The sequence below is a fragment of the Elephas maximus genome, chromosome 11 (assembly GCF_024166365.1).
Source record: "Elephas maximus indicus isolate mEleMax1 chromosome 11, mEleMax1 primary haplotype, whole genome shotgun sequence".
Classification (NCBI taxonomy): domain Eukaryota; kingdom Metazoa; phylum Chordata; class Mammalia; order Proboscidea; family Elephantidae; genus Elephas; species Elephas maximus.
The window spans coordinates 62,905,063-62,931,877 of record NC_064829.1 but is presented as its reverse complement, the minus strand read 5'-3'; the positions used below and the strand labels follow the sequence as shown (position 1 = coordinate 62,931,877).

Here is a 26,815-nt window from a genome sequence, read left to right as displayed (position 1 = left end):
ATTTTTTAATGTGTCAAATGACTACTGGAAAGAAGAAGAAATAATGGAGAAGACACTCTGCCCTCAAAGTTGTAAATGCTAATATGTAACTATAGGTAGTCCCCAACTTACAACAGGGTTCCATTCCAACAGTTCTGTCATAAGTCGGTTATGACGTAAGTAGAATACTTTTTTTTTTTTTTTGGTTTTCATTATTACTGCCTTTGATTCAGTATCTTTATAAATCCGATATTTATTTGTCTTTGGGGGTTGGAAATATTACCTACAAACATCTGTGAGTGAACATCTGAGAATGATAACATCAGCAAATTATGGGCTGCAACACTGTATGTAATACATATTATGATAAAATAAACAGAAAAAAAAAAAAGATGATCTTAAGTATGGTTCACTGCAGCCTGAATACGTCCTAAATCAGGGACTACCTGCATAGCCAAACCTCTCCAACAGAAAAAAAAAAAAAAGCTGAGAGAAAGAATAAATTACAATATCTATCTTTGAAGACATAAACTACAAGTCTTATTATAGAATGAGCAAGCAATATGCCACTTTCCTAAAATGACATTGTCAATAATCATTTTGTGACCTTTATTTTTTGTATCACTCTCACTTTTTCAATTCTTACGTTAAAGAGATTCAGCCCAACTCTCTTTTAAAAGAAGTTTAAATAGTCTGAACCCACCCAGCCATGCCACAGAAGAAAGGTCTGGCAATTTGCTTCCATAAAGATTACAGCCAAGAAAACCCTATGGAGCAGTTCCATCTTGTAACAGCTGGGTTCCCCCAGGAGTCGGAATTAGCTCCATGGCAATGATTTTTAAATAGTTTAGAAACTGATTTAATTTATTCATCTCACTGTTTTTCCATTATTAAAATGGCCAAAATTTTGCTTGCTGAAAGTGAAAAGGGCTTAAAGCACTTACTAATGAAGATCAAAGACCACAGCCTTCAGTACGGATTGCACCTCAACATAAAGAAAACAAAAATCCTCACAACTGGACCAATGAGCAACATCACGATAAATGGAGGAAAGACTGAAGTTGTCAAGGATTTCATTTGACTCAGATCCACAATCAACACCCATGGAAGCAGCAGTCAAGAAATCAAATGATGCACTTCATTGGGAAAACCTGCTGCAAAGGACCTGTTTAAAGTGTTGAAAAGCAAAGATGTCACCTTGAAGACTAAGGTGCACCTGACCCAAGCCACGGTATTTTCAATCGCATTATGTGCATGTGAAAGCTGGACAATAAATAACGAAAACCAAAGAAGAATTGATGGCTTTGAATCATGATGCTGGCAAAGAATATTGAATATACCACCAACTTGCAGAAGAACAAACAAATCTGTCTTGGAGGAAGTACGGCCAGAGTGCTCCTTGGAAGCAAGGATGGCGACACTTCATCTCACATACTTTGGACACGTTATCAGGAGGGACCAGTCCCTGGAGAAGGACATCATCCTCGGTAGAGGGTCAGCCAAAAAGAGGAAGACCCTCAATGAGATGGATTGACACAGTGGCTGCAACAATGGGCTCAAGTATAAGAACCATTGTTAGGATGATGCAGGACCAGGCAATGTTTCATTCTGTTGTACACAGGGTCACCACGAGTCAGAACCAACTTGATGCCACCTAACAACAATATTATACTTTCTAATTTTTAAGTATTTGGGAAAAGGTGCCCACAATAAAAGTTAAATTATGGGCTCTCCTTTTGCCAGTCTTGTAAATTAAATAGTAAATGTTATTTGCCCACTTACTGAGAATTATAATCCAACACTCTTCCATTTTAGAGTTTTTTTGTGTATGAGGTTTTGTAAAATAAATCGGTAACCTGTACTGTGTTCAAATATGAGAGAAAATGTTTGTTCAGCTTATTTTAATTGACAAGACTGGCAAAGAGAAAACCCATAATTTAACCTTCATTACACATATTTTTTCAAATATATAGAAAGTAGAAATTATAATAGAAGTACAATAAACACCTATGCACCCATCATCTCACTTCAACAATTACCAGCATACCCCAAATTTTTATCTATACCCCTACCCAGTTCTCCACACTTCAGCCAAAGGATAATTTTGAAGCAAATTCCATATAAATTTCAAGTCTTATCTCTAAAACAAAGGAAACAAAAAAATCCATCACTCCAAAGACTTTTAATGTTAAATTTATGGCAAGAAATTTCAACCACCTTTGACTGAAAAACAGAATGTTCAATGTTAAATAACCAATCAAAATATCTCACAGGAAATTAGGAAAAACTTAGAAATAACTGAATGATTATTCTGCAGCAAAAGGCAACAATGAAGCTGGAAAGTGAGGATTCCAGGAGCAGTGGTGTCAGTAGGGTTGGCGTCGCACAGTGAGGTAACTCATGGCGTCACTCCCCCATGGAACTTCTCCCGTACCAGACCATACAGAATCCTTAGTAATGTTTTTTGTACTAATGTTGCTTATTAATCGTAATTCCTGTATATCACTCCTTCTTTTCCTTTAATTACTACTTCATTCTCAACAAAGTTATTGATGTAGGTTCATAAACACTAACACCACAATATTATAGCTAAAACACCAGAAAATCTGACAAAATCAGTGACTATAAAAACACCACAGCAACAAAAACAACAGCGCATGCTTGTAGCAAGTACAGAAAACCTAAGTATCTTTCTAATTGGTAATAATGACAGTTCTGAAACAGCGCGTTACTTGAAAAATTTGTTGCCCTCCAGTAGGTACCACTCATATTGACCCTCTATGACAGAGAACTGCCCCATAAAAAAAAAAAAAAAAACCCGTTGCCATAGAGTCAATTCCAACTCATATCAACTCTATAGGACAGAGTAGAACTGCCCCATAGGGTTTCTAAAAGGCAGCTGGTGGATTCCAACTGACGACCTTTTGGTTGGCCGCAGATCTCTTAAGCACTGTGCTAATCCCTGAAAGCATTAGAAGGTTCAAAAAGTAAATTAGCTTAGAGGTCCCGGATAAGTTAAGCATTACTGAAAAAGAAGAACAAGATGGAAGGCCTCACTCTACCTGAGTTTAGAACCTATTATACTGCCACAGTAGTCAAAACAGCCTGATACTGGTACAACAACAGATACATGCATCAATGGAACAGAATTGAGAATCCAAACATAAATCCATCCATATAGGAGTGGCTGATATTTAACAAAGGCCAAAAGTCAGTTAAATGGGGAAAAGACAGTCTTTTTAACAAATAGTGCTGGCATAACTGGATATCCATCTGCAAAAAAATGAAACAAGACCCATACCTCACACCATGCACAAAACTGAAGTCAAAATGGATCAAAGACCTAAATCTAAAACGATAAAGAACATGGAAGAAAAAATAGGGACAACGTTAGGGGCCCTAATACATGGCCTAAACAGCATACAAAACATTACTAACAATGCAGAAGAGGAACCATGTAACTGAGAGCTCCTAAAAATCAAACACTTATGCTCATCCAAAGACTTCACCAAGATAGTAAAAAGATTACCTACAGACTGGGAGTAAGTTTTTAGCTATGACATTTCCAATCAGTGCCTGATCCCTAAAATCTACATATACTGCAAAAACTCAACTACAAAAAGACAAATAACCCAATTAAAAAATGGGCAAAAGACATGAACAGGTACTTCACTAAAGAAGACATTCAGGTAGCTAACAGATACATGAGAAAATGTTCACAATCATTAGCTATTAGAGAAATGCAGATCAAAACTACAATGAGATTTCATCTCACTCCAATAAGGCTGGCACTAATCCAAAAAACACAAAATAATAAATGTTACAGAGGTTGTGGAGAGGCTGGAACACTTATATAATGCTGGTAGGAATGAAAAATGGTACAACCACTTTGGAAATCGATTTACAGCTTCCTTAAAAAACCAGCAATAGAACTACCAAAGGATCCAGTAATCCCACTCCTTGGAAAATATCCTAGAGAAATAAGAGCCTTTACACAAACAGATATATGTACACCCATGTTCACTGCAGCACTGTTTACAATAGCAAAAAGATGGAAGCAACCAAGGTGCCCATCAATAGAAGAATGGATAAGTAAATTATGGTATATTCACAAAATGGAATACTACGCATCGATAAAGAACAATGATGAATCCGTGAAACATTTCATAACGTGGAGGAACCTGGAAGGCACTATGCTGAGTGAAATTAGTCAGTTGCAGAAGGACAAATATTGTGTAAGACCACTATTATAAGAGCTCGAGAAATAGTTTAAATAGAGAAGAAAATATTCTTTGACGGTTACGAGAAGGGGGAGGGAGGTAAGGAGGGAAAGGGGTATTCACTAATTAGATAGTAGATAAGAACTACTTTAGGTGAAGGGAAAGACTATATACAATACAGGACAGGTCAACACAGCTGGACTAAACCAAAAGCAAAGAAGTTTCCTGAATAAACTGAATGCTTCAAAGGCCAGCATAGTAGGGGCAGGGGTTTGGGGACCATGGTTTCAGGGGACATCTAAGTCAATCAGCATAATAAAATCTATTAAGAAAACATTCTGCATCCCACTTTGGAGAGTGGCATCTGGGGTCTTAACTGCTAGCAAGCGGCCATCTAAGATGCATCAATTGGTCTCAACCCACCTGGAGCAAAGGAGAATGAAAAACACCAAAGACACAAGGTAACTATGAGCCCAAGACACAGAAGGGACCACATAAACCAGAGACTACATCAGCCTGAGACCAGGACTAGATGGTACCCGGCTACAAATGATGACTGCCCTGACAGGGAACACGACAGATAACCCCTGAGGGAGCAGGACAGCAGTGGGATAAAGACCCCAAATTCTCTTAAAAAGGCCAGACTTAATGGTCTGACTGAGAATAGAAGGACCCAGGTGGTCATGGTCCCCAAACCTTCTGTTAGCCCAAGACAGGAACCATTCCCAAAGCCAACTCTTCATACAGGGATTGGATTGAACAATGGGATAGAAAATGATTATTGGTGAAGAATGAGCTTCTTGCATCAAGTAGACACGTGAGACTATGCTGGCATCTCCTAGCTGCAGGGGAGATGAGAGGCCAGAGGTCAGAAGCTGTCGGAATGGACAGGAAAAGAGAGAGTGGAGGGAAGGAGTGTGCTGTCTCATTAGAGGGAGAGCAACTAGGAGTATATAGCAAGGTGTATATAAATTTTTGTGTGAGAGACTGACTTGATTTGTAAATTTTCACTTAAAGCACAATAAAATTTTTTTTAAAAGTAAGTTAGCATAGACTTTTAGCCTTATAGGCATATTGATGCATGTAAGCTGGCCTTATGAAAAATGTTTTTGTTATTATAGCTAACTAGATGGATATTTTCATAAAAAATAAATTTCTGTGGAAACACTGCACAAAATTTTTAGACAGTCATTTTGATGTCACCCCCACTGACAGTGTCCCCTGGTGTGGTCTGCGCCCCTGCACTGTCCGGGAGCCTGTCCACTGCGCATCTTTTCCCCCGCCCACCCAGGAGCACTGGGTTCAAATGTTTCTGCACTGATTTAGGAAATACCCTGCCTTGGACTCGCCACTCCCGTAAGACACATACATAAATAGTCTCCACTTAGTTACTTTTCACTCAGAAACCATTTACTAAGCAGCCACACCGAGCGCGACAGTTGACTGACCGAGTTTTTCTGAGGTCACGACCCCCGACACCAAAGCCCCTTCCCTCTCGCACGGCTTCCATCAATGCGCCTCAAGCCCCCAGAGGCCACGCCAGGTTCCCTCCGTCCTGTCCCGGGACCCTCCACGGCCCGCACAGCCCTTCCTCTAAAATTTCGTCAGGTCCACGGGGAATCTAACCCGCGCCCTCCCTCAGGAGATGTCTTCCTCTGCTCTCCTCTCCTCGCCACCGGTCCTTTAGACCTTGTCCCCAGGCTGTCAAAGAAAGAAATGCCCCTCGAAAAGAAAACCCTCTTGTCCGCACTAACTCACCGACGACCGCCCAAAAAGATAAAAACGCACACTTCCACAACTCTCCGCCGAAAGGCTAGGCCTGCTACCCGGCGGGAGACGCCACAAAGCCAAAGCATCCCCGACTAGCTCGGCCCCGCCTCAGCCTCCGCCTCCCCGCCGCTCCCTCAGCCGTCACAGCGGGGCGCGACTCCGCACTCACTTTCAAACTGACCCAACATGGCGCTGACTGGCGGTGCGCAGGCGCGGCACTCGGGCGTGGGGGCGAGCGGCGGGAGGAAAGGGCGTTGTGGGCGTTGGCTCGCACCCTCTTCTAGGGGTTGTCGTTTTTCCCTCCCCATCCCTTTGGGGCTGGGGGTCCTGGACTACCGCCACTTCGCTGCCCCCCATGCCCTCCCCGCCTCCGTCACTGCCGTTCTCGGCCACTCTGCGCAGGTGACCGGCTGAGCTTCATTTGACAGGCTCCGAGGCTGTGTGACGGGAGGGCGTGGAGAAGGGGGCACTTTGGTGACTGCAGTTTTTGCCGGCCAGGAGCTAGCTCCGCAGCCCCAGTCCCTCCGAGTGTGCTCGGACTCCTCGCTTTCAAAGCACCCAGCCCCGCGTCCCCAGAAAAGGCAGCATCTCAGCAAGGGGGCAGCTCCCCCACCATTTCCTTCCCTCCTTCCTGAGTGCCTTCCCCACCCATCACTGAGCCGGGCCCTTCACAGGCAAAGCGGATGCGGGGTTAGAGGAGCCGCGTTTGACCAGGGATGGAATTTAACAAACTCCTTGGGGACTTTGATTCCCAGGCAGGAAGGAATGGCTGTGACCCTGCACGGATTGGGGACCCAGTCAAGCAGGGCAGAAAGTGGGAGATTATACAAACAGATGTAAAGACCGACTAACAACACGTGTGAACCTGTCTACAAGGCTGGGACAGCAAGTGAGGTGTGAAGAATACATTTTCAACCAAGTGGTGTGTCAAAAAAAGATGCCATCTCAACATTGGTTTGTGTTTATTTTCCACTGGCGGGATCTGTGAAGATATCCGTGACCTTTGCTCCACCTGAATATATGCCCGCTCATCCGAAGTGGTATTACCAGGTAAAACAACTGTCACCTTGCTGTTCGTGCTCTCTTCACCCATCCCCGGCTCACTAAACTTAATCTTCCCTTTTCTCTTAGCAAATGAAAAAGTTCAGGAGCTGTAAAATTCAGTTTAGTGATTCAATTAAAATACACGTTTATTGTGGCAGTGAGTATGGTAAGTGCCAGTTATTTGAAAATGAATATGACACAGTCCCTGCAGCCCAGGAGCTTACAGTATAGTGGTATGTTCCAATACTTTGTACAATTTTTAGGCCAGTCAATATCAAGTAGTTTGTTGGTAGGAAATAAAAAACTAGTTCAAGTTACGTCAAACCCAGGTCAGGGACCAGCCAAGGGTGGCTGTGTGACATCTATGTAAAATGTTAATAGTATGAACAACTAGATGGTGCCCGGCTACTACCGTGCTCTGACAGGGATCACAATAGAGGGTCCTAGATAGAGCTAGAGAAAAATGTAGGACAAAATTCTAATTTAGACCAGACTTACAGTCTGACACAGACTGGAGAAATCCCCAGAGTAGGGCCTCCAGACCCCCTTTTAACTTAGTATTGAAGTCACCCCTGAGGGTCACCCTTCACCCAAAGATTAGACAGGCCCATAAAACAAATCAAGACTAAATGGGCGCATCAGCCCAGGGACAAGGATGAGAAGGCAGAATGGGACAGGAAAGCTGGTAATGGGGAAACCATAGTCAAGAGGGGGAGAGTACTGACATGTCGTGGGGTTGGCAGCCAATATCACAAGACAATAAAACCAAAAACCAAACCCGTTGCCGTCGAGTCGATTCCGACTCATAGCGAGTCTATAGGACAGAGTAGAACTGCCCCATGGATTTTCCAGGGAGCGCCTGGTGGATTCAAACTGCCAACCTTTTTGGTTAACAGCTGTAGCACTTAACCACTACGCCACCAGGGTTTTCCACAAAACAGTATGTATATTGTTTTAATGAGAAACTAATTTGCTCTGTAAACCTTCATCTAAAGTACAATTTTAAAAAATGTGAATGGTGTGAGCTTAAAGAGTTAGATTTTTATCCACATTCCACCTAAATGTCTTTTTAACCTGTCGTTCTTTAAGATAATTTCTTAAAGATTCTTTTCAGAAACAGTATCTTTAAAATTTATCATACTACCTTTTTCTTCTGTCTTGGAGCATATGTGGCAAATGTTTCCTACTGAGGATATAAAGTATAAATAAATATAAAGGAAATTATCAACCCAATTCACGGGTCAGAATAATTCTGTTTTCGCTTTGTTCCTTCACAGGTTAAGAGTTATGGAGATCTCCATGAGGATTCAGAGAAGAGTCCCAATAGTTATTAAAATTCTGGACTAGATGAGGAAAGGTAAACAGTCTAGTAGGGAAAAGGAGGCTAATGGTTTACTAAAGCTTTCAAACATAAAAAATGGCAACTAGCTATTGTGGCTTGCTGGAGAGCTAAACAAGAGAAAATAGATTTGTGATCCAACCTGAAGAACTTTAGGTGACAGCTAAGGAAGAATAGCTCTGATAATTAAACTTTAAAATGGTTTATTGAGGTGCTTTAAAGAGCCAGCTCTTTGGAGAGTTTTGTAAAGAATGGATTTAAATTTGTCCATTTTGAGAATATAAACTTTTTGGTTACCTATAACTGGCCCCAGAGTTTTCAGCCCTTTTACATATATTCACTCAATCCTTATTACCACCTTGTGATACGGCATTATTATCCCCATTCAATAGTTGTGGAAATTGAAGCTCAGAGATTAAGCATTTTTGCCAAAATAATACAGCTGGTGGTTAGTGGCAAAGCCAGATTTGAATCCAGCTCTGTGTTGTCACATTCGGAGCAGAAATAGTATCTTACTCAACTGTTTTTACCAAAGCTACCACAGTACCTAACCTCTAATGAGGGTTCGTTAAAAAAATAAAAAAACTAGTTGCCCTGGAGTTCTGTGTTTAAATTGAATTGATGTGAGCTTGATCCTCTCTGAGGTGACATTTAAGCAAAGATACCAATGAAGAGGACTCAGTCATGTGAACATTTTGGGAAAGAATGTTCCAAGGAGAAGGAACAGCAAGTACAAAGACCCTGAGGTAGGAAATTGCTTGGTTGTATTTAAGGAATAGTCAGGAGGTCAATGTGATTGGAGCTAAGTGGGTGAAAAGAGAGATAAGGAGGTGTGTTTGGAGAGGAAGCCAGGAGTCAGTCAGAGCATGTATTGCTACTCACTTTAAAAAGATTAATCTCCAAGAACATACAATCAACAGATTGCAGTGATTTACAAGAGAAAAGAAGCATAATTAAGCTGTTAAGAGTAGTAATGATTATTGAATGACTTATGTGTCACGCACTGGGTTAGGACAGTTAAGTGCGTTATCTCATTTAATCTTCACGCTAATCCTACAAGGTAGGTATTATCCCAGTTTTACAACATGAGGAAAATGGGGAATCAGAAATATTAATTAACTTGACTCACACAAAACATAAGTGGCAGAGACAGGATTTGACCAGGTCTTTTTGTCTCCAGTGCCTGTGCTCCCTCCACTACCACATTTTCTCGTTTGAAAGACTATGACTGAGGAGAAAGGTGTTCATGCACGCATTCATACATTCAACAAATAACTACTGCCCATGGCTATGGGCCAGGCCTGTAGAAATAGTATTAAAATGTAATATTGTATAATTTCTTTTGGTATGATTACACTCTTATCAATCATTTGCTTTTAAAACTTTGCAGGTAGATGGACTATAAAGCAATCGCCCAGCAAACTGCTCAAGAAGTTTTAGGTTACAGTCACGATACAACAGGCTGGAAAGTGGTGAAAACCTCAGTAAGAAAATAAATAGGTTTCAAGAGTTTGTTTTTAATAAAAACAGTTCATTGTGAAGACTTTTTTAAAAAAAAAAATTCTTTTACAAGCCATACCCCCAAAAATGTATTGTGCTTTTTGTTTTGTTCATTTTCATTTTTTCTGTATCTGACAGCTAATTTATTTGTGGATTTTTATTCCCCTTTGAGAAAAAGATAACTGTTTCCAGCAAGGCTTCTAAAAAATTCAATGGAAATATGTGAGTACAATTTCCTATTTACAAGCATGGTTTTAAATTCAACACTGCCTCATTAACGCTAACAAATTATTTAATAATCATGAAATAGAAATTAACTATAAAGTCATTTGATTGAAATTTAGTATTAATAAAAGGGGAATTATGTACTCTCTAATCATTTATTCTCAAATCTGAAGATAATCAGGGAAAAAGAAATTTCCAGTAAATATTTCACTAAGATAGAATAACAACAAAAATTAATTTAAAAAAATGAAACAAAAAAAAAAGAATTACTGTAAAAGCAGGCAGATTGATATTTTCTTGCTAAAGTGGTATTTTATTGTCTTTTAAACCCTTTATCTTTCCATTAAATAAACCACCGGAAAGTAAAGTTTATTTCCTCATTTTGTTTCTCTTGCTGATATATGCAATTCTAAGCTGCTTTTAAGGACTTTTTGAGGATCCTGTTATTCCAAGTGCAAATGCACTAAGAGAAATTTTGCTGACATCGTTTAATCTTATTTTTTAAAATTGTTCATGATATCACATTAATGCCATCAGAGCATCTTCTGTTATTGAGCAGTTTGTTACTGAGCAAGGTTTATTTAATTCCTTTTCCTTTGGAGTCACTACTTCTTTCCACTTACTCGTTTTGTGTTATCTTGCTCTTTTTGCATCTGACTGAACATTTACCTAACTTGTACATCAATACAATTTTTTACTATAGGATAAAGCTGGTGTGCTTTCTCACATTCATTTTAACAGTAATTAGGGAGATAATCTCTACCTATGTTATCTAAAACAATGAGGTCCCTAGGTGGCACAAACGATTTGCGCTAACTGCTAACCTTAAATTTGGCAGTTTGAACCTACCTAGCAGCACCTTGGAAGAAAGGCCTGGCGATTTGCATCCATAAAGATTACAGCCACAAAAACCCTGTGGAGCAGTTGTACTCTGTAACATATGGGGTCATCGTGAGTCAGGGCCAGCTCTAGAGCAGCTAATAAGAACAGCATGCATAAGGGACTATGCAAATATCAAACCAAACCCACTGCTGTTGAGTAGATTCCAACTCACAGCAACCCTACAGGACAGACTAGAACTGGCCCATAGGGTTTCCAAGGCTGTAATCTTTACATCTTACTCCTGAGGGGCAGCTGGTGGGTTCAAGCCACCAACATTTTGGCTAGCAGCTGAGCTGTTTAATCACTGTGCCACCAGGGCTCTTATGTAGATACAGATGTAAAAAGTATTATTCCAATCTAGAAAATTTTTAATAAGCTCCTGTCTTTACTGGGGATACCTGGTGGTATAGTGGTTAAGTGCTACGGCTGCTAACCAAAAGGTCAGCAGTTTGAATCCACCAGGCACTCCTTGGAAACTCCATGGAGCAGTTCTACTCTGTCCTACAGAGTCGCTGTGAGTCAGAATTGACTGAAGGGCAATGGGTTTGGTTTTTTTTGGTATCTTCACTGGGGAATTTCTTTCAAAAGTCAGATAGGTTTTACAATTATATATGACGTATAATTCCACACAAATGGAAGATGTGACAGATGAGGCATTACAAAACCATGGAGAAAGGATTCCATATACTGTGCTGATATAATTATATTTCATTTGTAAAAAGAGTAACATTAGATCCTTATCTCACACCATACACAAATATCTATTCAGGTAGATTATAGTCCTAAATGGAGCCCTGATGGCACAGTGGTGAAGAGCTATAGCAAGCTACAGCTGCTAACCAAAAGGTCGGCAGTTGGAATCCACCAGCCGCTCCTTGGAAACCCTATGGGGCAGTTCTGCTCTGTCCTAGAGGGCCACTATGAATCGGAATCGACTTGATGGCAAGAGTTTTATAGTCCTAAAAGCGAAATACAAAGCTATAAAATTTTAGAATAAAGTGTAGTAAAATAACAATCTTGATGTAGAAAATGATAGCAGATTTGATTAGTTGCAATAGAAACCTTGCGGCTGCAATGCCTAAATTATTTACTATCTGGCCCTCCACCAAAAAGTTTGCCAATGCTTCCTGTAGACCACATTATATCCTTAAAGCATAAAAAGTATAAACTATAATGAAATATATTAATAAATTTTACTGTATTAAAATTAAACACCTCTGTACCATAAGAAATAAAGTGAAAGAATACACTGTAACCTGGGAAAATATTTACAATGTAATCAGTAAAGGATTTTTATCAAAAATATAGAGAACTTTTATACTAAGTAGTGTTTAAAATAAACATACAAGGATGATTATCAGGGAAAAGAGTATATCCAATATTATTCAGACTTCGTTTTCATTGAGCAATTTTCTGGTAAATAGTGTTAATCCAGTTTTCTCACACTACTGTAATATTAATGATAGATAACCAAACCCACACAAATGTTACTTACTTGGCTAAGTCGTTGATCTTAAGCTAGAATTTAGACTAATTCAGGATAATAACTAGCTCTTCTAGACCAAAAACCCATTGCCATCCAGTTGAGTTCGACTCATAGTGACCCTATAGGACAGAGTAGAACTGCCCCGTGTTTCCAAGGAGCAGCTGGTGAATTCAAACTATCAACCTTTTGCTTAGCAGCTAAGATCTTAACCACTACACCACCAGGGCTTCAGACCAGGGACTGGCAAACTATGGCCCATGGGCCAGATCCAGCCCACTGTCTATTATCTGTACAGGCTGCAAGCTAAGCATGATTTCTACCTTTTTAAATGGTTGAAACAAAAACAAACAAAAATTTTCACGACATATGAAAATTATATGAAATTCAGTGCCCAGAAATAAGCCCTTATTGGAACACAGCCATTCTCATTCATTTATATATTGCCTACTACTGCTCTCCCACTACGCTAGCAGATTTGATTAGTTGCAATAGAAACCTTGTGGCTGCAATGCCTAAATTATTTACTATCTGGCCCTCCACCAAAAAATTTGCCAATGCTTGCTCTGTACCACATTACATCCTTAAATTAAGAATTGGTGCCATAAGTTACTGTCTAACTACACAAACTTCTTATCAATTACTATTGGCTTATGATAAATACACCAGGTAAAAATTGATTAGATAAACTTTAGAATGATCATACATAAAATGAAAGCAGTCCTTTTAAAAACACAATTATAGAAACATTACAAATAAGATCTATAGAAAAAATGAATTTTAAATAATGCATATTCATTATTGCAATGTATATTTAAATAAAACTCGGTTCCAACTAAATATTTGTGTATTGAATTGCTGATATTACCTTCAAGTTTTCTTTAATATTATTTGCTGTTAGTGTACCTCTATACTTTAATAGGAAACCCTGGTGGTGTAGTGGTTAAGTGCTACAGCTGCTAACCAAAGGGTCGGTAGTTCGAATCCGCCAGGCGCTCCTTGGAAACTCTGTGGGGCAGTTCTACTCTGTCCTATACGGTCGCTATGAGTCGGAATTGACTCAACGGCACTGGGTTTGGTTTTGGGTTTATACTTTAATAGCATTATATTTTCAACTTAGTTTATTAAATTTTGAATCTTCTTTATTTTGCTAACTATAGCTATCGTGTCGAAGGGATAATTCCACAATCAACAAGTAAACTATGTGAACTTCTCTACCTACCTGAACACAGAGTTACATGGGATAAATCATTGAAAGCATTTAATATGGTACACAGGATTGATTCGGTAATTTCATGTCTAATATTGGACTTTTACTATATCGATATACTTTTAGTTGTTTTATATCCTAGTGATTTGAGTTTACTAAACCTTTGTTATATAGACACTTAGAATTTTACAGATACAAGTTGAGTTAAAATCTTTATAGTAGCCTTAAAACTAAAACTCCTGTCTTTATTAATAAGGGCTCAATTCCAATTAGCTTATTTTGTTTGTAAATTCTGAATCTAGTCTGGATCTAGTCTGCTCTCTTAGAAATGTGTGTTTTTTTAATGAGGGGATCCAACATGTGGAATAAAAAAAATTAAGCCTGCATTGTTGATGGAATGTCAGTAGACTTAGTCATATAACATTAGATTACAGGAACAATGCACATACATACTGTGAAGACTTAAGAAGAGACAAATAGTTTTGGTTTTGTTTTATAAAGAATCAGGACAAAGTATAAAATAACATTATATAGATTTGCAGTTTTAGAAACACTTTCAAATACATCATCTCAGTTAAATAGAGATGAAGAGAGAGGAAAAAAGGGGGAAAAGAAAAATACAGGTAATCGGAGTAGAAAGCTGAAGACATGGAGAGGTGAGAGGAAAGGAGAATGAGAAGTAAGAGTTTAGAAGGGGAGAGAAAAGAGCAGTATAAGGCAAACGCAGAGTGAAAGCTCATTGTTGTTCTTGTTAGGAGTAGAAACCTGAATAACAAGTTGGGGGTGATGGAAATAGACATGCGAAGATCTGGGGGAGAGTGTAGCAGGCAAAGGGGAAAGTAATTGCAAAGGCCTTGAGGCTGGAGAGAGCTTGGCAGTGTTTAATGTAGAAAAACAAGGTCTATAGAGTTTGAATGTAAAGAGCAAGGGAAAGAGTGACCAAAGGTGAAGCTGGAGAGGTTAGGCTGGGATCCAATTCTATAACAGCCTTATAGATCATGAGGTGAAACTAGTCTACATTCAGTGGGAAGCCATTGGAGGCTTTTAAGCAGAGGAGTCACAGATTTGATTTACACTTTTAAGATATAACAGCTGAATGGAAGATTGTTTGTAAGAGAGCAATAATGAAATCAGCGAGACCAGTTGGGAGGCTATCATAGATGTCTGAATGAGCCATGGTGGTGGCTTGGGCTAGGGTGGTAACAATGAAGAGAGAGATAAATCAGAGAATTCAAAGATACATTTTAGCAATGGAATCAATAGAATTTACCAATGGAAGGATAGAGAAGACTCAGAAGTGTCCTCCAAAAGTGGATTGTGGTGATGATTACACAACTAAATAGATGGACTTTAGTACGCTCATTGAACTGTACACTTAAAATTGGTAAATTTATGGTATATAAATTGTACCTCAGGAAAGTAGTTTTTAAAAAAGTGAGTCCTACTACCTACAGACCCGGAAAAAGTTTTTAGCTATGACATTTCTGATCAGCACCTGATCTCTAAAATCTACATGATACTGCAAAAACTCAATTACAAAAAGACAAATAACCCAATTAAAAAATGGGCAAAAGATATGAACAGGCACTTCACTAAAGAAGACATTCAGGTAGCGAACAGGTACGTGAGGAAATGCTCACGATCAATAACCATTAGAGAAATGCAAATCAAAACTACAATAAGTTACTATCTCACCCCAACAAGGCTGGCATTAATCCAAAAACCACAAAATAATAAATGTTGGAGAGGTTGTGGAGAGACTGGAACACTTACACACTGCTGGTGGGAATGTAAAATGGTAAACCACTTTGGAAATCGATTTGGCGCTTCCTTCCAAAGCTAGAAATAGAACTACCGTACGATCCAGCAATCCCACTCTTGGAATATATCCTAGAGAAATAAGACCCTTTATACCCATGCTCATTGCAGCACTGTTTATAGTAGCAAAAAGATGGAAGCAACCAAAGTGCCCATCAACAGATGAATGGATAAATAAATTATGGTATATTCACACAATGGAATACTATGCATCGATAAAGAACAATGATGAATCCGTAAAACATTTCATAACATGGAGGAACCTGGAAGGCATTATGCTGAGTGAAATTAGACAGTTGCAAAAGAAAAAATATTGTATAAGACCACTATTATAAGAACTCGAGAAACAGTTTAAACAGAGAAGAAAATATTCTTTGATGGTTACGAGAAGGGGGAGGGAGGGAGGGAGGGAGAGGGATATTCACTAATTATTAGATAAGAACTACTTTAGGCGAAGGGAAAGACAACACACGATACAAGGCAGGTCAACACAACTGGACTAAACCAAAAGCAAAGAAGTTTCCTGAAGAAACTGAATGCTTCAAAGGCCAGCGTAGCAGGGGCAGGGGTTTGGGGACCATGGTTTCAGGGGACATCTAAGTCAATCAGCATAATAAAATCTATTAAGAAAACATTCTGCATCCCACTTTGGAGAGTGGCGTCTGGGGTCTTAACCTCTAGCAACCAGCCATCTAACCCAAAAAACAAAAACCCAGTGCCGTCGGGTCGATTCCAACTCATAGCGACCCTATAGGACAGAGTAGAACTGCCCCATAGAGTTTCCAAGTGGCCATCTAAGATGCATCAATTAGTCTCAACCCACCTGGAGCAAGGAAGAATGAAGAACACCAAAGACACAAGGTAACTATGAGCCCAAGAGACAGAAGGGACCACATAAACCAGAGACTACATCAGCCTGAGACCAGAAGAACTAGGTGGTGCCTGGCCACAACCGATGACTGCCCTGACAGGGAACACAACAGAGAACTCCTGAGGGAGCAGGACAGCAGTGGGATGCAGACCCCAAATTCTCTTAAAAACACCAAACTTAATGGTCTGACTGAGACTAGAAGGACCCTGGAGGTCATGGTCCCCAGACCTTCTGTTAGCCCCAGACAGGAACTATTCCCAAAGCCAACTCTTCAGACAAGGATTGAACTGGACTATGTGGTGGAAAATGATACAGGTGAAGAACGAGCTTTTTGGATCAAGTAGACACATGAGACTATGTTGGCATCTCCTGTCTGGAGGGGAGATAAGAGGGCAGAGGGGGCCAGAAGCTGGCGGAATGGACATGAGGAGAGAGAGTAAAGGGAAGGAGTGTGCTGTCTCCTTAGGGGGAGAGTAATTAGGAGTGTATAGCAAGTTGTATATAAATTTTTGTAGGAGAGACTGACTTGATTTATAAATGTTCACTTAAAGCACAATAAAAATTAATTGAAAAAAAAAAAAAAGGAAGAGACAGAAAGGGCCACATAAATCAAAGACTACATCATCCTGAGACCAGAAGAGCTAGATGGTGCCTGGCTACAACAGATGGCTGCCCTGACAGAGAACACAACAGAGAACCCCTGAGGGAGCAGGAGAGCAGTGGGATGCAGACCCCAAATTCTCATAAGACCAGATTTAATGGTCTGAGACTAGAAGGACCCTGGTGGTCATGGCCCCCAGACCTTCTGTTGGCCCAGGACAGGAACCATTCCCAAAGCCAACTCTTCAGACATGGGTTGGACTGGACAATGGGTTGGAGAGGGATGCTGGTGAGGAGTGAGCTGCTTGGATCAGGTGGACACTTGAGAGTATGTTGGCATCTCCTGCCTGGAGGGGAGATGAGAGGGTGGAGGGGGTTAGAAGCTGGTGAAATGGACACAAAAAGAGAGAGTGGAGGGAGAGAGCAGGCTGTCTCAGGGGGAGAGTAATTGGGAGTGGGTAGCAAAGTGTATATGAGTTTTTCTGTGAGACACTGACTTAATTTGTAAACTTTTACTTAAAGGATGATAAAAATTATATATATATATATATATATATATATATAAGGTGGATCAAACAGCCCTGAAATGCGATTTTAATTATAGACATTATTCTGGGATTTCTGAAATTCACTTTCCTAATCCTGTCAGTCATCCGATACCATCAATATGGTGGCTAATAATTCTTTGCGTTTCACTGGGTCATTATCTACACTGTTTAGTAAAATTATATTGGATAAAATTTAATGTTTGAAATGTAGGCTTTAGAAGAGAGAACTACAAAAAGAAAAAAGTGAGTCCTAGGTTTTGGGGTAATAATAACTTTATTAGAAAAAAGTGATAAATGTGAGGGATGGAATAAAACAAAACTTTTATGATTTTCACAAATGATTTCATTTGTCAAATATCATATCACTGGGTCCTTGATTCTTTCAGTCTCCAAGTTTCATTCCACTTATCAGAATAAAAAAAATTAATGTCCCACATATCTGCTATCACTTTGTCATTTATCTAGAATTCTTGTAGCTTAGTTTTACCTCATTTAATTGAATTGATTATAGTCTGGGCAGGGAGAAAGTTTGTAGAAAAGCTTAGGAAGGCAAATCAGTTTCATCTTGTAGAGAGTCCCTGAAGTTCCTGTACACACACACACAAGAAAAAACACATGTCCATGACTCCTTGGGATTTGAACATTCAGTCTGAGAAACAGTGGTCGTCACAAATTAAAACCCAAACATTGGACTGTTTCATTCATGATTATATGACACTAATACAATTCCAGTAGCACTTCAAATAGTTCTACTGTTGCTGAAAATCAGCTGTAGTGATGGAAGGAATACTGGACTTGGAGTCAAAAAACTTCAAAACAGATTGATAAAGATTATATGACTTAACTCATGCACCACAGCTAATACATGGCAGAGCTAGGACTTATACATGGTCTGATTCCAAATTCTATGCCCTTTCCAATATACTACAGTTATCTCTGAATAACATTACACTATACCTGTTCCCGTTGCCAATGAGTCGAGTCCAAATCATAGCGACCCTATAGGACAGAGTAGAACTGCCCCATACAGTTCCTAAGGGGCGCCTGGTGGATTCAAACTGCCGACCTTTTGGTTAGCAGCTGTAGGTAGCTCTTAACCACTATGCCACCAGGGTTCCCTAATGTTACACTATAAGAATTACTATTTTTTCTTTCTATGAATGTTTGTAGTATTTATCTCCAGGGGTGGTAAATTAACATATTTGCTAGGACAAAATACCTAGCCAATGTGGAATAATACAAATAGTATTATACTGGGAATCAGGAAACCTGGATTCTAGCTCTGCATTTATGTCTAGTTGTAAATGTGATTTAATCTATTAGACCTTAATTTCTTCATCTAAAAATTAAAAAGAGTAGATGATCTCAGGATTCCTTCTTGAATTCTCTGCATTCTAACTAGAGGTCTAATGCTCCTTTAATACTGAAAATGCAAGCTGATTTGGTAATAAAGTCTTAAAATTTCAAAGCTCTGCTTTTTCCACGTAGAGGCCAACCTCATACAATAAAATTCTTTGGGGATCAGTACAAGGAAATTAAAATAATTGTTGCAATCTTTATGTTTTGATTTGTTGCAGGACACATTCATATGTCATGCCATTACACAAAGTTTTGCCATGGGCTCAATTTCCCCCCGAGACTTTATCGACTTAGTACACATCAAGCACTATGAAGGGAATAGAGTGATTATCAGTTGTAAGTTGAAACATTTTGCCCACATTTTGAAATTACTGTGTCATTAATAATTTTTTCCTTTAACTTATAGTTTGGAAAAAACTGTATTTTTCATTTTTTTACTTTATGCCTTTATTTACTCAATGGGACCAACAAAGTACATGTGCCATGTAGACAAGCAACCCTAGAGGTGTCATTTACATCATACTCATCAGATTATGGCATCTCCTGGATTTGTGTATCATATACCCTGCAGCACTAAGTATAGACAGACACTTGCAAACTAGAACTTCATGGTATGCGTTCTAAAATTCCAAAGAAAAATAACTAAGCTTTGAATATATATGTTTATATTTAAATTGCTTCAAATGGGCATATCCAGTAACTATTGGCAAAATTTCCACTAGATGAATCTTTGTATAAATATGCTCATAGTATTTCCTTTAGAAACTGGAGGTTCTAATGTATTCCTAGTCCTCCCCATAATATGTCACTCTGTAAAATATACAAATGTGTAACCATTCCCTAACTTGCATTATTCAAAAGATAACAGTTCATACTGTAAGAATCTTTGAACTCATACAACTTGAGAGCTCATGGTGGAAAGGACTTCGGTAGGGCAGTGGCACAATATCCTGTTTTTCTCCATAATTCGATTTAATCTCATCATCACTATCTGAATCACTTCCCTTACTATAAACACTTGGAAGTAGGGACCTTAACTTTGTTAATTATTGTTTCCCAGAAAGGTTTCAGTTCTTCTGATATGTCTGTAGTATTCTTGCAGAGTCCAAACTGAGTCATCGCTCTCTTAATATACCCAAACTTGAGTAGCTCTAACTTGCAGCATACCACTAAGAGCTGATGTTCCTAACTGCTGTATGTGTTTGGTTATTTCATTTTTTAAGTGAGGGCACATTAAAAAAATTATCCACTGCCTACAACACAAAATGCAGACAGTATTATAAATCTGTTATTTTCCATATTTTGAAAGTAGACTGTTTCTGTCTCGTTATTAGTAGTCAGAGGCAGTAATAAAGTAACAGGTTAAAATCACTGTAGAGGTAATCAGTCACGGAGTGCATGAATCACTACTGAATTTCCTGTAAGCAGTTTCCTTTAAATGAATTTTTGATGAATACTGAGTTTTCTTCTTAATCTTTCTTTCCTTTTTATTTTAAGCTTAAAAAATATATATATATTTTTATGCACCTTGCTAAATATGTTGCATGCATTATCTCCTTAATGAGGAAACTGATATTCATAGAAATTAATCAGTTAAGAAATCAAGACACATAGCTAGCCAATAAGTAGTTGAATCAGATTAAAAATCAGGTCTTTTTGATTTTCCAAAATCTGTGCCAACTGCCACACTATGTCTCACAAAAGACACAGACTGTGGAAAATAACAGATTTTTTAAAAGAAAGATAAACTTAATCTACACTTTTAAACACAGAAAAAATATTTTAATATCACTTTTGCAGTGCCATGTTGTCATGCCAACATAACAGGCTCTGTTAAGATGATGAAGCAGGTTAACTAGTTTAAAATGGGAAATTCATTCAACCACACTGATCTCTAAGCTACCATCTAACATTGTACTCCCCAAAGAATTGAGAGCTTATTTTGAAATCATATAAGAAAAGACATCTTCTCGACAAGAGCAGGACTCAGTTTCACAGAATAAACAAATATATATTGTTTTATATTTTTAAAAGGGTATATACAAACATATCATAAACTCAGTAATCGAATTGCCTCTCTTCTACATTCACACACAATACAGATATTATGCCACATAGCTCCTAAAATAAACTCCACTGATTCTTAATTATATTTTGAGGTTAGCTCAGAGAGTTGGCAGAAGCGGGTGCATTTTCAATGATCTTTTTTGACAGAACATATAACCACTTTAAATATATTTTTTAAAAAAGTAACAAAAATCCATAACCCTATTATCCTAATAGAAGCTGTCTTCTTTGTGATTTCTTCTTTTGCTTCAAATCTCAGGAAGTAATTAAATGACAATTTAATAATTTTTCCTTTGTGGATTTCTTTAGAAATACCAGCATAATAAAATTTGAGGCGATTTAGTGCCATACTGGTATTTTCTCAGTTTTGGCTTGCATGCATATTCATATGCACAAACATACGTACACCTGTATAAAACTAATGTTAATGCTGACAGTAAATAAGTGAAATTAAATGATATATCATATTTTTTTTTAATATGCTACTGGAATTAGAATTTTTCATCATTGTGGAATAGGTTTCATTTCCATTTTTTTTAATCACTTAGCTAATAGTGTGGATTTTCCGGGATATCCTCCATCTTCAAATTATATCCGTGGTTATAACCATCCTTGTGGCTATGTATGTTCACCTCTGGGAGAGTAAGTGTTATTTGCGTTTATTTATTTTAATAGCTTTCTAGTTCAATTTTTTATTTGTCCACTAAAGGGTTCCCAGCTCATCAACAGAAATATATGCCAGCATATTCTGTTATGGGAAAGGCTGCCTCTAAATGCAATTTTAAAAAATTTTTTAGTAATTGTTTCTATTTTAAGTATAATCAGAATGGTTATTTCCCTAAAAAGTATAATTTGAGGTTGCTGGGAATAGCCTCTTTCTCACACACACAAGCACAAACATTTCCCCTTATCTAAACTGTTGCTGATGTTGTTTTATGACTCTCCTTTAAAGTCACATCTGTGAATTAAGGAATTTTCCTGAATTAAAAATTAACTTTCCCTAGAATTATAACACATTTATGTTTATCAGCAATTAATGTTTTACCTGGGATGAATTCTTTCCAATGGACTGCCTGCTGAAAGCCATGTAGTAAACTTATAAAACATATTATCAGTAATGATGGTATTCTCTAGTAAATATCAGAAAGCGTTTTTTAAGTGTGTAAAGCTCTAATAGATTCATAGAGATTCAAGACCATAAACACCGCTAGTAAATATTCTCAATCCAGCCATTTGAGGCACTGTCATAGTCAAAACTCTGCATGGAGAAGAATATAAGGAAAGGGACACTCACGTTGTTGGTTGGAGCTGTGCCTTCATACCCACTAAAAGAATTTTGTACAACTATATTCCCTCTCACATGTTTTTAAGTGAACATAAAATTCTTTCATAAGTTTAAACTGATGAAAAAGCTGCAATTTCCAGCATACTGTAAATAATTGATATTTTAAAAAATGGTTAGGTCATGCTTACAGATATATCCAACAGAATCTAAATACTGTAGCTACTTGAAACCCACCATTATTTATTTAAAAATACATACAATCTTTAGCAATCTGAAATTTTACATCATTTGTTTCCTCCTTTAACTCAAACTTTTATTCTTTTCCCCTCATGTGATTTTATCTTAATAGAATATATATTATGCTTTCCAGTCTTTTATTAATCACCTATCGTTACTTCTCTACAATGAAAATATGTATTTAAATTAACATTTTTAACGTGTTTTATTTTCTGTGATCGTAATAGCTAAATGTTAAAATATATATATATGCCTGGCAAATGGAATTGTTATCATTACACATTGATGAAAGTAAAAAATAGACATTAAAATTTTGTTAAATAATTATTAAACATAAAAAGCAAACTTATTGGAAACACATCTTTTATTATTAGCAAAACTAAGATTGCACTTACTATGTGTCAGGCACTATTATAAACAATTTACATATATTGATTCCTTTGAAACTCACAATAACCCTATGACATAGATAGTACAGAAGAAAAAAAAAAAAAAGTCCAGAGACATTAAGTAACTTTGTTGAGATCACACATCCTTAATAGCAAAGCTTGGCTTCAAACCAAGGCAGATTGGTGGCAGAGTCCATGATTCTAACCATTACATTCATTTCATTTAACTGTGGACATATATTACTTACTGATGAAACAAGACAGTATTCAACATCAAGTCTACTCCTATTTTTCACTTTTATAGACAGAAACTGAGGAACTTTGTTCACATAAATAGTGGGTTAAAATGGAAGGAGTATAATTTTATCAGTATCATTCAATCCCTTGAACTTCTTCTGAGTTATATACCAAATATTGCATACTGGCCTATCATCAAAAATTATTTTTAATCATCAGTCAGCTGACAACTCAATTAGATCCTTCAATTTTGTTGAAAGCAAAGAACCTGAAAACATGACATGTAAAAGGATTTTTTCCCTAGTCATCAGTCATTCACTTTCTCAACTCACTTCCAACAGATCAAATTTCTTCTCTGACATGACAAAGATATTTATATGCCCAGGTAAAGCATGATAGTACTATTCAAGGACGATGAAAGGTATGCCCTTGTTCTATAAAACAAGAGAAAAGTGACAGCGAGCAGGCTGGTGGGAAAGGAGAAAAACCTACTTCTCCATCAAAGGCATATTTACAGATCAGTTTAAGGAAAAAGTAAATACATAAATTAAGGGTTTGGAAATTTATTCGCTTAAAAGTATTCATCCTTTCATACCCCTGGAGAGTTTTCACATACTCCAGCATGAAGATCACTCAGCTAGAGTATAAAATATTACAATCTTCTCCAAGGGCAACTTGGAAATAATATTTCAAAATGTTAAATGCACAAAAGCTTTGTCCTAGAACTTTTATGTAAGTATTTACGTAAGTACAAATGAATACGTTACAAAGATGTTTTATTGCAGCTTGATTTATAGCAGCAAAAGGTGAGAAACAACCTAAATGATAGTCAATAAGGGATTGGAAAAATAGAATATGAAATACTGTATGCAGCCATAAGAAAAAATTAAGCACATCTGTATGTATCAACAAAGAAGAAAATGCATGGTATACTATTAAGGGGGGAAAAAAAAACTAATTGCACAAAATGAATGTATCTCATTTTTATAAAAAAAGTCTGCATGTTCATGCGGGATAATATATGTATATGCACATGTGTATACTATCTTTGTATATACATAAACAGTAGTCTGAAAAGATACAGTCAGAACTATGAACAGTGATTATCTCTGGGGAACACAATATGGAGAGTAAGGAAGGGATAATCAGCTGTAATTATGAAACTTCTGAATTGCTAAAATTTTTATAGTAAGCATACATTACTTTTTGAATTTAAAAAATCAATCAAATTACAGAAAAGGAAAAACTGGCTAACACTAAAGAGTTTAAGACATATTCTGACTACTTAATGTTTTTACGTAAAATTTTCATTTATAAGAATGCATCTACAAATCACTCTTTTTTTTTCCTTCCTTCGTTCCGTTAACTATTTACACTATAATATGCATTATGAAGGGAATCAATTGTGAATAAGACAAGAATCTACTCCCCATAAACTTGTAAATTCAATAGGTAAATCTATGAATTCTTTATCTTTTTTTTTTTTTTTAACTCTTTCTATGCTTCTAGGAACCCAGCATATTCCAAACTAGAGATGTTTGTCCAGACAGAAATGAGAGGAAAACTGTCCCCATCAATAATTGAAGCAGCCATGCCTTCCAACTTAATAAGTGTCATCCTCAATGCAAAAGATGGAATAAAGGCACTCAGAAGTACATCAGGATGTGCATGCCATCCTAAGAGTCATTCATCATTCCTAAAGAAGAAATGAGGCCATTCTGCTATAAAATCGTGTGCAGCAGTTGCTGCAGTTTACTTCTAAGTCAGTATGCATAAGTACTGTTAAACTACTCTCCCAGTATTCTTGTACTAATTACTGAAGGTACTCTGTGAAAATATGAACTCATAGTTGTACAAGAGAACAGCAATAAATGTCGTTTTTAATCTCAGATAAGAACAATGTTAAATAACAATTGTACTTAATACACCTGTATCTTTTGCTTTTTTTCTCTGGAAAATGCTCTGAATAAGATAATAAGAAAGCAGATACAATCAGAAATCAGTATTAATTAAAGATTAAAATACATTTTAAATTGTTTTTCACTTTGCTTGCAGCTTAAGTTGAGAATTGTAGGAAACAAACATAAAAATTGGAAAGAATTCGGCTAGAATGCATGACTAATAACATTTAGAATTTACAATTCAGTAAGTCATGAATCAACTTCTGGATCTGGCCAAGATGTAACAGCCCTCATTCCTCACAAGCCCTTCCTCTTACAACTAAAAACCCTGGAACATAACACAACAAACAAGCACAGGAAGACTCAAGGGGAAATGGAAAGAAGGCAGCAAACTGCCTAGGACCTTGGGACTTGAGGAACAACTACAGAGCAGACATATTCTGACAGGGCACTGCAGACATAGCAAAAAAAAAAAAAAAAAGCTTAAATAAAAATCCTATTCCCCCAGCCAGAGGATCAGAAAAATGGTGGTTTAACAGAATAACGTTTTGACAACACCCACTCTCTGTCAACCAAGCACCAACCTAACCACCTCCCCCCTCTCCATGTTTTCAGTCGGGGACAGCAGGGAGATGATCTTCCACCGCTCTCTACACCTATCCCATAGAAGCAGGCGATGGTGCTCTGAAACTCACACCCTGTGATGGTGGTGGGCCTCAGCAGGGAACTAATCTTCCATCTTCTACCATGCAGAAGCGTCTGATTCCCTTGTCGGGTGGTATAGGCTGACCAAGCAGAAAGGTGATTTTTCATCCCCCACCTGGCAAAAGCAGGTGGTGATGCTCTGATTTCCCTGCTGGGGTAGTGTCAGTGGGGTCCAGTGGCAACATGGTCATACTCTCCCATTTGCTGCACTTGTTGCAGCAACAAGATTTAAACAGTAGTACAAAGCACCACTTAGCTTCACCCTCCCCTACTCTCCCCTTTAACCCTACCACCCAGGTGTCAGCAAGTCCCAGCAGGAGCTAAGCCTCCACCCCCACCTGGCATCAAGGCATTAACGTTCTTTGTCTCCAATATCAGATTTTGACTTAAAGTCTATTTTGTCTGATATCAATATGACCACCCTAGTTCTCTTTTAGTTGCTATTTGCAAGGAATATTTTTTCGTACCTTCACTTTCAACCTATTTATGTCTTTGGGCCTAAAATGTATCTCTTGTAGACATTTATATATGGATCGTTTTTTTTTTTTTTTAATTCATTCTGCATTCTCTGCCTTTTGGTTGGAGAGTGTAATTCATTTACATTTAAGGTAATTACTGATAAGGAAGGACTTCTGTGATTTTGCTATTTGTTTTTTGTCATGTCTTCTTTGTCTCTCATTTTTTCTAATACTGCCACCATTTGTGTTTAGTTGATTTTTTGTATTGAACTATTTTGTTTCCCTTCTCCTTACTTCCATATATACATTTTAGATATTTTCTTTGTGGTTACAATGAGGATTACATTTAACAGCTTAAATTTCTAACAACCTAGTTTAAGTTGATACTAACTCAACTTCAGTAACTTATAAAAACTCTAGTTCCTATACTGCTTCCGCCTCTGCCCTGGATTGTACTGTTATCATCAATTACATCTTTATACATCACATGTTTAATAACATCAATTTATACTTATTTTTATGCATTTGTCATTATAAAGCATATGAGACATAGCAACTAGAATTACCAACTGAAAATACCATAAAACTAGCCCTTATATTTGCCCATGAAATTAACTGGACATCTTTTTTTCTATGTATGACTTCAAGTTACTGTCTAGTGTCCTTTTCATCTTGAGGACTCCCTTTT

General features: G+C 37.7%; 2 protein-coding genes across 5 annotated transcripts in view; one reads left to right on the top strand and one right to left on the bottom strand.

Annotated features, from left to right (window-relative positions):
* Nucleotides 1-6,224, bottom strand: part of C11H18orf54 (chromosome 11 C18orf54 homolog) — a 51,072-nt gene extending 44,848 nt beyond the window's left edge. For 2 of the 4 annotated variants that reach the window (XM_049900580.1, XM_049900578.1), the window contains exon 1: nucleotides 5,958-6,116. The gene's annotated coding sequence lies outside the window, so the exon portion shown is untranslated. Of the gene's footprint in view, nucleotides 1-5,957; nucleotides 6,118-6,138 lie in introns of those variants that run through there. The other 2 variants (XM_049900579.1, XM_049900581.1) reach the window with 2 other exon arrangements.
* Nucleotides 6,225-6,306: 82 nt separating this feature from the next.
* On the top strand, nucleotides 6,307-24,923 carry STARD6 (StAR related lipid transfer domain containing 6). Its single transcript, XM_049900582.1, has 8 exons — nucleotides 6,307-7,019; nucleotides 8,291-9,098; nucleotides 9,743-9,836; nucleotides 10,025-10,074; nucleotides 13,603-13,729; nucleotides 19,067-19,184; nucleotides 21,464-21,557; nucleotides 24,573-24,923. The coding sequence occupies exons 3-8, from the start codon at nucleotides 9,747-9,749 to the stop codon at nucleotides 24,772-24,774; spliced, it is 681 nt and encodes a 226-aa protein (XP_049756539.1). The 5' UTR covers nucleotides 6,307-7,019; nucleotides 8,291-9,098; nucleotides 9,743-9,746; the 3' UTR covers nucleotides 24,775-24,923.
* The last annotated feature ends 1,892 nt before the right edge of the window (nucleotides 24,924-26,815 follow it).